This window comes from Manis pentadactyla, chromosome 9, assembly GCF_030020395.1.
Source record: "Manis pentadactyla isolate mManPen7 chromosome 9, mManPen7.hap1, whole genome shotgun sequence".
Taxonomy (NCBI): domain Eukaryota; kingdom Metazoa; phylum Chordata; class Mammalia; order Pholidota; family Manidae; genus Manis; species Manis pentadactyla.
In genome coordinates, this window is record NC_080027.1 from 68,779,916 (window position 1) to 68,794,167 (window position 14,252).

At 31.4% G+C, this 14,252-nt stretch overlaps 1 protein-coding gene across 5 annotated transcripts in view; it reads right to left on the reverse strand.

Moving 5' to 3' along the window:
* Positions 1-14,252, reverse strand: part of KIF18A (kinesin family member 18A) — a 77,984-nt gene that overhangs the window by 51,828 nt on the left and 11,904 nt on the right. For all 5 annotated transcript variants that reach the window (XR_005023460.2, XM_036879085.2, XM_036879086.2 and 2 more), the window contains exons 4-10: positions 11,368-11,472; positions 10,813-10,923; positions 9,144-9,341; positions 7,110-7,286; positions 6,252-6,326; positions 5,942-6,051; positions 1,185-1,347 (exon numbers count right to left, since the gene is read on the reverse strand). Coding sequence is in view for 4 of the 5 variants with exons in the window: in XM_036879085.2 (XP_036734980.1) it covers positions 1,185-1,347; positions 5,942-6,051; positions 6,252-6,326; positions 7,110-7,286; positions 9,144-9,341; positions 10,813-10,923; positions 11,368-11,472 (939 nt within the window). In the remaining variant the exon portion in view is untranslated. The remainder of the gene's footprint in view (positions 1-1,184; positions 1,348-5,941; positions 6,052-6,251; positions 6,327-7,109; positions 7,287-9,143; positions 9,342-10,812; positions 10,924-11,367; positions 11,473-14,252) is intronic.

Sequence of the window (14,252 nt, forward strand, 5' to 3'; positions counted from 1 at the left end):
TTTCAGAGAATAAAATTTTGATTTCTGGAAGTTTCATTTGTTTTCTTCTCATATATGGATATTCTTGTTATCTTTGATTCCTCTGTTAATTCCCTTTTTGATGACATTGTTTCTTTTATAATTGTTATCAAATTTCTCTAGTATCTGAAGTTTTGGGGAGGGTTTGTCATATTTGCTTATGAATTCCTTATAAGTCTAACTTGCTTATGGTAGATTGTTTCACCACATGTTTTGTCATTTTGGACAGTGAGTTCCTAGCGGTTTGAAGAGAGGGTCTGTTTATTAGGCTGATTTTGCATTGCTGTGCCCAAATCCCCATGTATTTTCACTGCTCTTATCATTTTCTGTGTTAATTTGTCACACTTAAGGGATATGCTAAATGAAATAATGGATTATAAAAATTCAAACCTCAAATCCTATGAAAAGTGTATCAATAATGACAGTTTTCAAGTGAGACTTTTGTCCTACCCCATACTTGTTCCTTGTCTTCCTGTTCTAGGTGGTAAGATGTTTTTTCCTGGTGTCCTACCAACAGGAAGAGTGCAGGCCTCTGAGACTTCCAGCATCATGTGGGGACTGTCACACAGTCCATCTCTGTTGTGTCCTTTACTTAAGTAGTGTTGTATATCAAAGGCAGTGTAATGGTCATAGTCTGTGTGTGTGAAGGGGGAAGAGCAGTGCACTATTGTATTAAATAATAAAATTAAGTGAGAGTTGGGTCTGCTTTTTTTGGGAACCATGCAATGGAAATGCTAATGTAAGTGACAAAATATTCTTTCCTGGAAAAAAAAAAACCCAAAAAACTACTGTCTAAGTTGTAAAGTATTAGCTGCATCTGGGGTGAACTGCTCCAGTGCCCAACCTGTTGTTCCTAACTCTCCCTGAGTGTGTTAAGCTCATGTTACACATTCCAACTATCACAGACAGAAGCAAGAGTTGCAAGGAAGTTTTTTTTTGTTTTTGTTTTTGTTTGTTTGTTTCACTTTTGTTTCTAACACCAAGGAACTTAATTTTGTTTCTTGTACACTTAACTATGTATTTAACAATGTTACTACATTTCTTCCAGCATTTCCGGGTGTTTGTAGAGAACAGGTGATTAAGTAACATTGCTTATCAAATGTCTAGAATTACAAGTCACCGTGTTCTTACATTCTCTAAAATTTAATTATCAAGTTGTTAAATACCTTTTTTACTTTGTCTTCAGAACACACCATTTCTATTTGTTTATGGCACTGTTGTTGATAGAATGATTTAAGTTCATTTTCTTTAAGTAACATTTCCAACTTCAGACATTCTTCCCTGATTTCTTCTCGATTATGGAACAAGCAGTTCAGAGTTTCTTGAAATCTACCAAAAATGAACACATTATAGAATCTCACTAATTTGTGATAGATGTTACAAAGTTTACTTAAAGGCATGAACAAAAAAAATATGTACCACTCAGAATCAGACTCAATGATAAATAGCAAATATAGTGATATATTTCCTATCAAATAACAAAAATGTTTTGAAAGGTTTATCAACTTTATTTTTACTGTACTGGGTTTCTCTCTTTCTCCTTCAAAAAAATCATGTTATTAAAAGAAGTAAGTATTATAAGACCTCTGGTGTTAGTCATATACTGCTTAGCAAAAATAAAATATTTTCTCTTTAGGAAAAGAATGATAATTAGGATCTGCACTATCCCAATTCCAAAGGCCCTAGAAGTACACAGTATTGTTTGTTGTTTTGGTGTTGGCTCACTGTGAAGAAAGAAGCAGTGGGTGGCATAATCATATGGTGCCTCCATGGCCCCCTAGGGAAAGTGAGCTAGCCAGTTTTTAGCTTCAGAATTTGTTATACTGAAAACACACCATACTGTTAGGTACCCCCTACAGCCTGGCTGAGAGTCAGCTGACACCACCAGGACCCAAAACATTCACATTTACAATGCAGTAAACCTAGGAAAGGCACTTGCATAGGGGAATACAGATTTAGAGAATCAAAGCTGGGGAGTTAGATTATCATCTCCTCCTAATGCATAAAGACCTCAAGCTGAAAAACTCCTATAAAAACCCTAAAAGAAAACTGCAGTCCTGCATCCCCCAAGATCAGCAGAACATTGGACACAGCCATATTCTAATTTTATAAAAATACATATCCACCTCTAAGTCACAGTATGAACACTCACACAGAGGCAAAACTCTCAAAGAAAAATTAACTGTGAATCCTTTAAAATAAAACTAACAAAGTGTATGCATTTAAAAATAAATGTTCTTTGGCCAGAATCTTAGATATATTTGTAAGGATCTGTGGTAAACACACTGCCTATTTACGTCAGTAACTCTTAATGAAACTCTATTACGGATGAATATAAACCACAATACATTGACTTTACTGCAGTTTTGTCAAACTGGTAAATATTTCATAGGAGGTATGTACAGACACTGTAATTTCATTGTATTGTATTACAACAATGCTAATGCCAGTAAATGAATTGATGAGTTATCTTTTGTTTACACCCAAAGATAATTTCTCAGGTTTTTTTTGTAATATTTTATCCAAGATTATAGTTAAATTTTTGTCAACTTTGTCATTGTGTGGTCCAGACTTATTTCAGTTGGTGGTATTTAGTGACTAGCAAGGAAGAAAGAAAGTAGTATCAAAAGTTTCTAGAGAGCTCCTTTAAAAAAAAAAAGAACTTTTTTGTAAAAACAGAGTCCCAAGGAATTGACTAGTAACAACTCTTTTCTAATCATTTAAAACAGTCAAGTAAATAGAAAACAAAAATGTTTGACAATAACTTTAGGTGACATGATGAATATTTTAATAATATTTAATATTTTAATGTAAAATATTTTAAATTTTGGTACAGTCAGTTTTATATAGAAGTTTTATGATTATTCTGTATAAACAATTGTACTTTCCTATTATGATTTCTTTTTGAATATTACCTTTCAAAATAGCTTTGATATATAGTAAATACTCTTTCCTTTATCTGTTTAAACTTCATAAAAATATTAAGTTTTTTAAAACAGGCATTTTGAAAACTCATGGCATTAAAAAAGTTTTATGTAACAGTCTGATTGATATTATAAAAGGTATTTCAAATATTTCTTTCAGGAGACATGACAAAGACTCTGGGGTAATTTATCATTATCTTCTTTATAAAATAAGTATACAAGTAAATTATTTAACGTGTGAGTTAAAACTCAAAAGCTATTATTGTTAGTGAAGTCAGGTTGAAATGTGAAAAATAGCCAAATAAATGCTTATGAACCATCTCTCTCCTGAATCATTTTACCAGAAGGAAAGGTTTAATGATTTAAAGCCATCATTTCCACAAGGGTTTACTAATTTGTAAACTTTTCATTGGTAAATAGATCTGGTTAAGTAATGTTAAATAATTCCATGCCAGCAATGACTCCAAATTTGAATAGTTGGGATTTCCTTAACTTTTAAGAAACTTTTAGCAACAGATAGCTGGTTGCATGAGGACAAATACCACATCTGACAAACAAAATGAAATAATAACAACTAATAACAAATCAGAGTTAAAAACTCCCTTTGATAAGACTTACTTACTTTTTAAAGGACACTGTAAAATTGGTGGATACAACAAAAAGTGCCATAAGACTAACAAAATATAAAAATTTTATCTTTTCAATGGGTTGTTAGGGGAATTAACAGAAAATAAAATGTTTTAGAAAATCTCCAGTATAAACAGAGCTCATATACTATAACAATATATAGGTCAACTTTATGTGATATTAAAAACTGAACCACTGCTATTGATAGAAATAATTGTTTAATTACTTATTATATTTTTAAATAGCACAGTATGGGGGCAAAAGGAATAAGACTTGAAAGAGATGATTTATACTTCCTATTTCCTTCTTGTAAGGAGGAAACAGTACTCCACTTCAAATTTGAAAGGATTTTAGTGATCAGATGAAATTAATATGGGCCTAAAAATCATCAAAAACTACAAAGCTATTTATAAAAATAAAGTGTTACTATTATTATATGTAGTTTGGTAATAGGAGTTAACTGGGGAAGAAAAACTTTTTTTTTTAATTGAGGATATTTTATGTAAACTTAAATATTTATATCCAATTTAAAAAAGGCGTTAAAGCTGAAACTAGAAATTTCATGTACATGGAGACACCTTCTATAAATTCTAGAGTTCTAAAAGTTTAACCATTGCTTTTAAGGTTAATATTAAGTTTAATATTAATTCCTCATATTAATAACAACAGAAAATTGGCTCTGGAAAACATCAATTAAGTTTACTTAACTTTAATCAGAGTTGAACAGATTCCATTACTTACAGGGCCTTTTAGAGCATTTAATATGCTGATGTACTTTGGAAATCTCTTAGGTGCCTTAAGAGAACTTTCCAAACTTGTTTGATCCAGGAATTCTTTTTTTTAATTTTTTTAAAAATTAAGGTATCATTGATATACACCCTTATGAAGGTTTCACATGAAAAACAATGAGGTTACTACATTCACCCATATTATCAAGTCCCTCCCCATACTCCACTGAGGTCACTGTCCATCAATATAGTAAGATGCCACAGAGTCACTATTTGTCTTCTCTGTGCTACACTGTCCACCCCATGACCCCCACACACCATGTGTACTAATCATAATACCCCTTAATCCCCTTCTCCCTCCATCCCTTCCCTACCCCTCCCGTTTGGTAACCATTAGTCCCTTCTTGGAGTCTGTGAGTCTGCTGCTGTTTTGTTCCTTCGGTTTTGCTTCGTCGTTATACTCCACAAATAAGGAAAATCATTTGGTACTTGTCTTTCTCTGCCTGGCTTATTTCAGTGCATAATACCTTCTAGCTCCAACCATGTTGTTGCAAATGGTAAGATTTGTTTATTTCTTATGGCTAAATAGTATTCCATTGTATATATGTACCACATCTTCTTTGTCCATTCATCTACTGATGGACATTTAGGTTGCTTCCATGATCCAAGAATTCTTTACTATCATCTTAGAACTACTCAAGATCCACAGCTTTTGAACTAGTGTCCCATCTGGACAATTTGGGAAATTGTCAAGAGCTTTGGAGAAAAGTACTTGTGAGTACTGTATAAGAGCTTTCTTTTTTGAAAATTAACCTGTTAAGAAGCTTAGTGGGAACCTATCAAAATTCTGTATCAATTTAAATCACTGAGAGATGTCCATTCACATAATTAACCACTTACTCAGTAAGTGCATTATTAGAATTATATAGAATCAAGAAAGGGTAGATAAGATCGAAGATGAACTATACAACTAATGATAATGCCTGATGTGACTGCCTGAATGTCTGTGTCCCCCCAAAGTCACATGTTGAAACCTAACATCAAAGGTGATAGTATTATGAGAGGGGCCTTTGGTAGGTGATCAGGTCATGAGGCAGATACCCCATGGATGGGATTAGTGTTCTCTAGAGAGATCTCCCTTTCCTTTATTAAGGACATTCAGTGTGCCCTTATAAAAGAGCCTCCAGAGAGATCTCCTTTTCCTTTGGCCATGTGAAGATTCAAGGAGAACTCTATAACCTGGAAGAAGGTCCTCACCCAACAATGCTGGCACCCTGATCTTGGACTGCCATCCTCCAGAACTGTGAGAAATAATTTTTTTTGTTTACAAGCTACCCTGTTTGTGGTATTTTGTTATAGTTGCTAGAATAGACTAACACACCAAAGAAAGCTATGAAAACCACTAAAAACTAATTTCATAGGTGACATAATCGGTTTTACTTACATCTTAAACCTAAGCCCTTGTTCTCCCCACTCTATAATCACAACTAAAATGGTCTAATCTCCAAAGTGTGCCATATAAAGAGCAACCAGTTACTTCCTGAATTAAGTTGAGAATATAAAAACATACAATGATGATAATATAAAACTTTAAATTTTAAAACTATAAGAATCCTCAAAATGAAATCTTACTATCTTTTTTACCTTTCAATTTCTTTTCCCTGAAAGTCTGAAATCTTTAACTTTGCTTTGTTTTCATCAGTAAAGGCTTTCTGTTCTTCATAGGCTTTTAGTTTTTCTTTTAACATTAAAATCTAGTAGAGAAAAACATTAGTTAAAATACAAATTATTTGTTTCTATTATACATGGCTATAGAAAAATTTTAGCTGTGAAAAATAACTGAACAAATCAGATTTCAATTGTAATAGAAAAACATGGCAAGTTTTTAGGCACTTGTTAAACCCACAAATAAGAATCAGGGATATTAACATAACAATGTAAAGAATCAACATACCTCTTGCGTCTGCTCATTACAGATCTTTACATACTGAGTTATGTGACTGTTGAGGTTAAGAACATTGCTCTTCAACTGTTAAAAAATAAAAATTATGATTGCATGTTGAGAGAGAGCTAACAATCAATCACATACTTATATACATGAGCAAAATGGCATTATCTCCTCATTGATTCAGTTCTACAAATTCAGAATTTGTGACAGTCATGATTAACTATGCTCATGCTTTGTACCTATATGACAATATGCTGAGCACATTAATAATGTAAATGAAATCATAAAGAAATTGCCTGACTATGTGAAACATTCATAAGATTGTATATCAATGTTATTTTAATAAAAAATAAAAGAAATTGCCTTACTATCTAAGAAAACACACTTCTAAGAACTTGCAAAGCATCCATTCACAATATAATATAAATTTCCCACTTTCTTTTTCCTGTGATTTCCAAGAAATTTAGAGATAATTTTTAAGCTCCATCCATTTGTAAGTTCAACTAGTTTTTTTTTTAATGTATTCTTATTATATTTTATCCTTTTAAAAATAGCATGGGTCCCTTGGCAGCTATGGAATAGTGGGAAGAGCATTAAACATATAAATTCAAATACTTAAGTTAAAGTCTTGACCAATTACTCATCATTCTAGGTCCCAACAAAACAAAATAATGTTATCTATTATATATGAAATCAAGATGCTTAATGGTCTGTCTCAATTAATGTTCAGTTAACCAGATTAGTAAAGACATTTCTAGACTTGTTTCCTAACTGATTAGCAGAAATAAAATGCTAATATTTTGTTAGAATTAAAAATAATATGCACCTAATACCCGAACACAAAGGCACAGCAAGCACACTTACAGAAGATTTAATGTCCTTTGCACGGTTAGCATACTTAAGAGTGTTGTACGTGTCATCATAGAATACAGAAGAAGGACTAACAGCAGCTATCATTATAGTTTGACAGTTTCCTCCAAGAGAATCCTTTAACAAGCGAGTGAGCTTGCTATTTCTGTAAGGAATATGTGGATTCTTTCTCTGAAAGAACAAAAGAGTTCTTATGTCATTTTCCACATTTAAATTCAAACCTGCTACCACTCACTATAAGAATTTAAACACTGCCTGACTTTGCCCAGACTTAATGATATAATTGGTGATCAAAATAGTAATGAATTTTATGAGATTTTTCAGTTACTATATAGAACGAATACCCTATTTAAAGATCATATTTCCATCTGAATAAGTATGAACTTTAGTTAATAATAAAAAATCCAACAGTGGTTTATTAGTTGTGATAAGCATACCATATTAATGTAAGATGATAACAACAGAGGAATCTGAGTGTGAGGTATATTTAACAAAATCTGCATTATCTTAGCAACTTTCTGTATCTAAAACTGTACAAAAACAAACTAACTGTATAAAAAAATCTCCATTAATATTTTTAAAAGAAACTAAAATACACATAAATATACTAGAAAGAATAATAAGAATTCTGTATGGTAAAGAGCTACTTCTTTTGTAAAATAACAATCTAACTTGGATACAAAATAAATTATAATTACAATCCTATAGATATTTTCTCTGAAAGCAGAACACAGTTGTAAGAGAACTTATTTTTGGGTTTCCTTTTACTTGTACAATACAGTTCTGACTTTAAGGTAATAAAAAATATTTCCAAAAATTCCATCTTCTATGTAAAAACAGATCATTATAATGTTATCCAGTGTAAATCTTTCACATTATAGATGAGAAAAATGAAGCTAAACAAAAAGTAAAATGACTTGCCTCAGGCCACACAGCTGCTAATTCAAAGAACTACAAATGGGTCCCAAATCCCAATAGTACTGTTTTCCACCACAGCAGTCTTTCTCAAACAGTGTGGAATGTGCACACTGCTGGTACCCCGTGAAACGATTTTACATAGTCAAGACATGTCCTAAACACTGATTCACAAGTTACTCAATTGGAGTCAATTAAAAATTAAGTTGGTAGCAAAAAAAATGCTATGAATGTCTTAAGTTTAGAAAACCAGTCTTATACCATGCTGTCTACTTACATGTTTGAGATTTTATCTTAGGATAAAAAAAGACATCTTGCTTTTGCAGTCTTCATATGACTTCAGCAACATGGTTTTTTAAAGACTTCCCAAATTATTTAAATATACTGTGTACTAAATCAAAATGCAACATTTTGAAGACTTTAATAGTAACTTTCCTAAGGCTTTTGAGCCTGGCTTGAATTTACATTAAATGATCATATTTTAACTTTAAAAAAAGGCAGTCATTTTTACAAATACAGAGATTGTCAGATAAGGTATGTTCTGGTAAACACTTCTGGCATATAGTAGATGTACAATATTTTAAAATGCCCCAAAGGCATCTAGTAAATATTATTCTACTAGGTGATTTAATTACATTTTAAATCTCAAGGCCCTCCTCCTCTTTAAGGAAAACCAACTCTTTAATATTTAACTCGATTATACAGTATATAGAATACTAACCAGAACAGAATTTAGTTTTTCTAAAATGTTTGTCTTCATTTCATTCAATGATCATGTTTGCTGTGTAGTGATCTTTAAATAGTCTTTTTAAAAATCAAGTTCAAAATAAATGCTGAGAAAGTACCATAAAATATTAACTATTAATCTGATAGTCAATGCTTTTCACTCAACAAATTCTGATTATAAAACTAGAAATTAAAAAAGAAACAGAAGAACTATACCTTTATTTGATATACTAGGCAGAGGGTTTGCTCTGTATATAAACATATTGATAAACTTTTAAAATTTGATTTATAATAGATTTTAAAACAAAATTATACTAAATAATATCTTTCTAGATATTACATGTATTTCAACATTTCAAAATATTTAAAGAAACATTGAGTACCCACCTTTGCATCTGCTAAGACATTGATGACATTCCCAAGAGCTAAGAGTGATCGATTAATATTTGTGCCTTCTATAAACCGGGACCCTTTAGCGTTGGTAGTACTGGCTCTCTCAGATCCTGCCAGGTCAATGAGTGACATCTTGGCAATTCGGACATTTTGACTAATGCTTGCTGTTTTGTCTTGTTGTCGCAAATAAATCTTTTTGAAATTACAAATAAGGGAAAATGAGGATAAAAATTAACAAAATTAAAAGAGAAATGTACACTTTTACTTTTTGAAGGAGTATGAAATCAAAATTACTTTAATTTTAAAAACAAACTGATTGAAGTATAACCTGACTGGCTGATATCTAAGAGTATTAGAAGAAATTACCAAAGTTGGGAAAAATTTGAAAATGAAAAGACTTCCTATATGTGTACCAGAAGGCAAATAACTTTTGGTCTGATAGAAGGTCAAAACCACCACCATTTGTATTCTGGTAACCCTTGAACCAGAACATAGAATTATAAGAGGTGGTGGTGGGGGGCACAGGTCCTCTGGAAATAATGCTCCTAAGAGAAAACTAAATAAGGAAGTGGTCAGAATGCCTCAAATGTCTCCAGATTGTTCCCAAAGGAAAGCTGAGTTTGAATGCTGACCCAAATTGAAGAGTAAATTTATTCCTATTCCCAAAATCGTTGTATGTTTTCACAATTAAGAAAATGTCACATATAAAAAAAGATACCAAAGTATATTTGTCATGTTCAAACAGTCCATTAAAGTAACATATAATTTATTCAGATACTTCAAGCTACTTTGTAGTTAACTGAAATTAAGTGGCAAACTTAGAAAAGACAGGGAAGGTGAGCTACTACTCCAATATAAAACACTTTTGCTAAACTTTCTTACAAAGCAGGGTCTAAGACATTTTGGGTAAATATCTATCACAGATAAACATTTCTCTCAAGAGTACAGATAAATGAAGAGTCAGTGGTAAGAAAAGAAAACATTCATAAAATTTTGTGGTCTGGAGACTTTCTGAATGACTTGATTGTCTCAGATAATGAACTTTCAACTACAATAATTTATTTCTAAAAGATACATTCCACATAGCATAATCTAGAATGAAGCTATATATAGTCAGTTGGATTTTAACAGGGCTAGAAACTATCAGAAATAATGCCTACTAACCTATGCTTCTGATCTTTGTAGAACTGTATTCCTACAAAGTTCTGTTACCAACTGAGTCATATTTCCTCAAAGAATGCTACTTACATGGACACTACGGTGGAACCTTTTAAAAAAATGAATCAGTATTTCCCCAATTTAATGGTTCTATAAATCTAGATCTATTAAGAAAAGTTTGCTCTGAATATAAGATTATCTTTTGGAAAGATTAAATATTTTTACCAACTTAAAAAAAAGACAAGGAAAAAATCCTTTAACACTACCACTTTACTATCCTACATCTTCACACAGGTAAATATTTACATTTTGGATATATATCATCTTAATTTCATAGAATTAGAATCTTCACACAGCTCCAAATAAAGGAAGTGCTGAGAAATAGAGAAGTCCACAGATTAAGAGATAGATAGTTTTTTCAGTATGTGTGAAAATTGCCATCCATGAATTTGGCTTAATTTATTTCAAATACAATTTTTAAAGTGATAGTGTAATGGCCTCTTACCTGGAAAACAGCATGAGAACGAGAAGATGTAGCATTCATATCAGTGGGATGCTGTGTCCTATTTTTGTTGCCTTTATCCAATAACTGTAAAATTTCCTCTGAGGATTTAGGCTAGATAAGTTTAAATATAAAATATTTATAAATTAGCCCTCTCTCTGTAAATTTGTAAATAAACTTTCAACAAACAAGAAGACTTTTAAAGATAAAATAAAAGGTAAGAAAATGCTCTCTAGAAATCAAATCCCATTAAATATTGATTTTATCACTTGCTCAGTACTTTGGTGTTGTATGATGAATAGTAGATAATATCTTGTAAATTTGAGGAGATAAAATATAAATGCTTTAAGCAGAATAATACTTGATATTAAATATTCAAGTAGATTTTTAAAAGAAAAGCTCAATTTTTTGAAGGGAAAACAAAATAAGACTGATGATATACCCTGGTTACTTTAACTCTGCACTTCATTATTTTTCCTCTTTCTAAAGCACAATGGAAAATAAGTAAATAAGCACACTTGCTATTCAAACAAAGGAAAAAGAAGTTTATAAACATACCTGATGTAAAGTCAGTTCCTGAACAACCACCCCTTTTTGGGCATCATCCCGGACAGCAAGTGGCGCTGAATTTACCAGGAGGTCACGGATCTGTTCATTATATACCTTAAAATAAAAAGAACTGTCCTAGCATTGATGCTGAAATAATAGTGATATACAGCACATATACACACACTGCTGACTTAAGACTATATTGGAATTTTATCTTAAAGACAAGAGCAGTTCATTTTTGTTCATCTCACCCCTTCTATCGCACGTTGCCTTTATTTTTCAACCATCTGTGAAAAAGTTTGATTACTAAGGTTTGAAACTGAAACTTAAGTGGAGCCATTATACTCTCACCCTACAATTCCTAACTTGAGGACTACAGTGAATCAGAAATAAGATAGCTGGACTTGCCTTTTCCTATTTCTTGGAAATATATGGGACACATGGTCTTGGGATATTCTAGTGGATGTGAAATGTTTAGAGCTTAAACGTTAAAGAAAATCCATAATCAAGAATGGATTGTATTTATTTCATTTGTCCTTCAATTACTTGAGTTCAACATGTAATCTTAATAATAAATTCCATTACAGGACTGCCCATCTTGGAACAATGAGGGGAACTGAGGCTCTAAGAAGTTAAGTGATTAGGTCATGGTCATGAAGGTAATAGCAGAGCAGGGATTGGAGCTTAAATATCTTCACTCTACTATATGGCACTGAATATGCATCTATTATTTTATATCTCTGGCAACTTTTTAAAAGTAATTTCTATAACTAATGCATAGAAATAGTTCATTAATACCTTAATGAATTTACTAAATTTATGATTTTATGAATTTACTAAAGGTACTAAATTTTCTTTTTGCCAATGAAATGAAATGAAATGACAATTATAACTATTATTGATAAGATTTTAAAAACATACAAAATTAAGCCTTTAAAAGTTATTTTATTTAAGTTATTCCACATTCTAATAACTGACCCATAATGATAATTCATTGCTGATAAAATTTTCTATAATTAATAACCATTTTTAAATGTAATAAACTCTTAAAAGTAGTAAAATGATAACATGAAGAGATAATTTTTTGGTTCTTATTTTTATTTTTCGGATAAGTGGAAGTCAGTTTTCTAATGCTTCCCCTTACCTATTTCAATCATACAAAATACACAATTAGAACAATCACTCTAAAACTAGTCCATGTATCAAATTCACCTGGGAGCTTTTAAAAAAGCCACAACCCAAACCTATTAAATTAAAATGTATATCCAAGAGGTGAGAGGCCTGGGCACATCTATTTCAAAAAGCTCCATAGCCAATTCTGGTGCATAGTCTGAGTGGAAAAACATTAGATTAGATACTACTTTATCACTAAAAAGATGAAAGCAGATTGAAATAAAATAAAAAAACTAAAAATGTTATAAAGATAACCCAATTTTAAAATTATCCCAATTTTAAAAGTATCTGAAGAAGAAAATGAATATTTCCATGCTCTCTTTCTAATTAAGTTCAGAACAATTCTCTTCAATACCTACTACAGAAAATGAGTTGTACTTCTCTTTTATCTCCAAGTTCTACAGACTGAAATAAAATTTTTAGCATCATACATAATCTTAATTTTTGAAGTGTAAAGAAACTCTCTTATAGGAACCAAATTACAAGATGTCAGTAAGAGAACTGTGACTGCTAGAAATTTTCTGATACCACAAATAAATAGGCAGTAAAATGAAGGATTTATGCTTCTACACCAGTTTCTGAAACATGATCTGAACTCAAAGTTGGAGTGCATGACACTAAGTTATGATTTGTTGAATGCCAGCTATTAAGAGGGCAGAAGTTCTCAAAGAATGATGGGGTATGTCAAAAAGACAGAGACAACATGAAAGATCTTAATGGGTCAAATCTGGCACAGTTTAAGCATGTAAATAATTATAGAAAGAGACTATAATCTATTGAAAAATGTTAAGAATCCATGAGTCCACACTAATAAAGGAAAGGAAAAGCTCTTTACAGTAGAAAGTCAATGAATAAATGTACAAGAAATCATAGGATTTAGGAAGCACTATCATCTATCATAATAATTGGTTCAGGCATGAATCATCAATGGATGCTAACACTAATAGATGAAAGTTTGAGGAGTAAGAGATTTACACTGTCTCATAAAAGATACTTATTAATTATGAAGGGTAAAGTATGTTTATAGTGGAGACACCAACCTAAGGAAAGTGATCAAAGTTAAGATAGCCAGTAATGGGACTAACCATACAAGCCTCTTTATAATGATGTCGTAAGAACACAACACTTCTGTGATGTTCCTGACAGTATAAACTTGAATAAAATCATAACAATATGGGTTTTGTGGCAGTGACAAAATAGTAAGAAAATAAATCAAGATAAAGGAGACTAAAGAGATATGACAATTGAATGCAATTAATGATCTTAGATTTTCTTTTTCAATAGGAGTACTGGAATAATTAGCAAAATCTCATTAAGGTCTATGGATTAGATAGTAGCTTTGTATCATTGTTAATTTCCTGATGTTGGTAACTATTCAGTGGTTATTTAAGAAAATTTCCTGTTTTTACAAGTCTGTAACTTACATAGTTCAGAAAAAAGAAATATACATACATAAAGAGAAAAAACAAAGAGAATAAAATGTTAAGAATAGGAAATCTGGGTAAATGTTATCTATCTGGAAGTTCTTTGTTACTTCTCTGTAAGCCAAAGAAGCAGAAAAACAGTAAAATGCATAACAAACACTTAATACTAGGGATTTTAATGCTTTTATATATTCATGAGAAAATTCCTGTATGATAGAATAATTTGAATGGACAATGGGACTTCTTAAAGAAAGATTTCTCAATACTATTGCTAAATTGAAAAATATTGCCAACTTA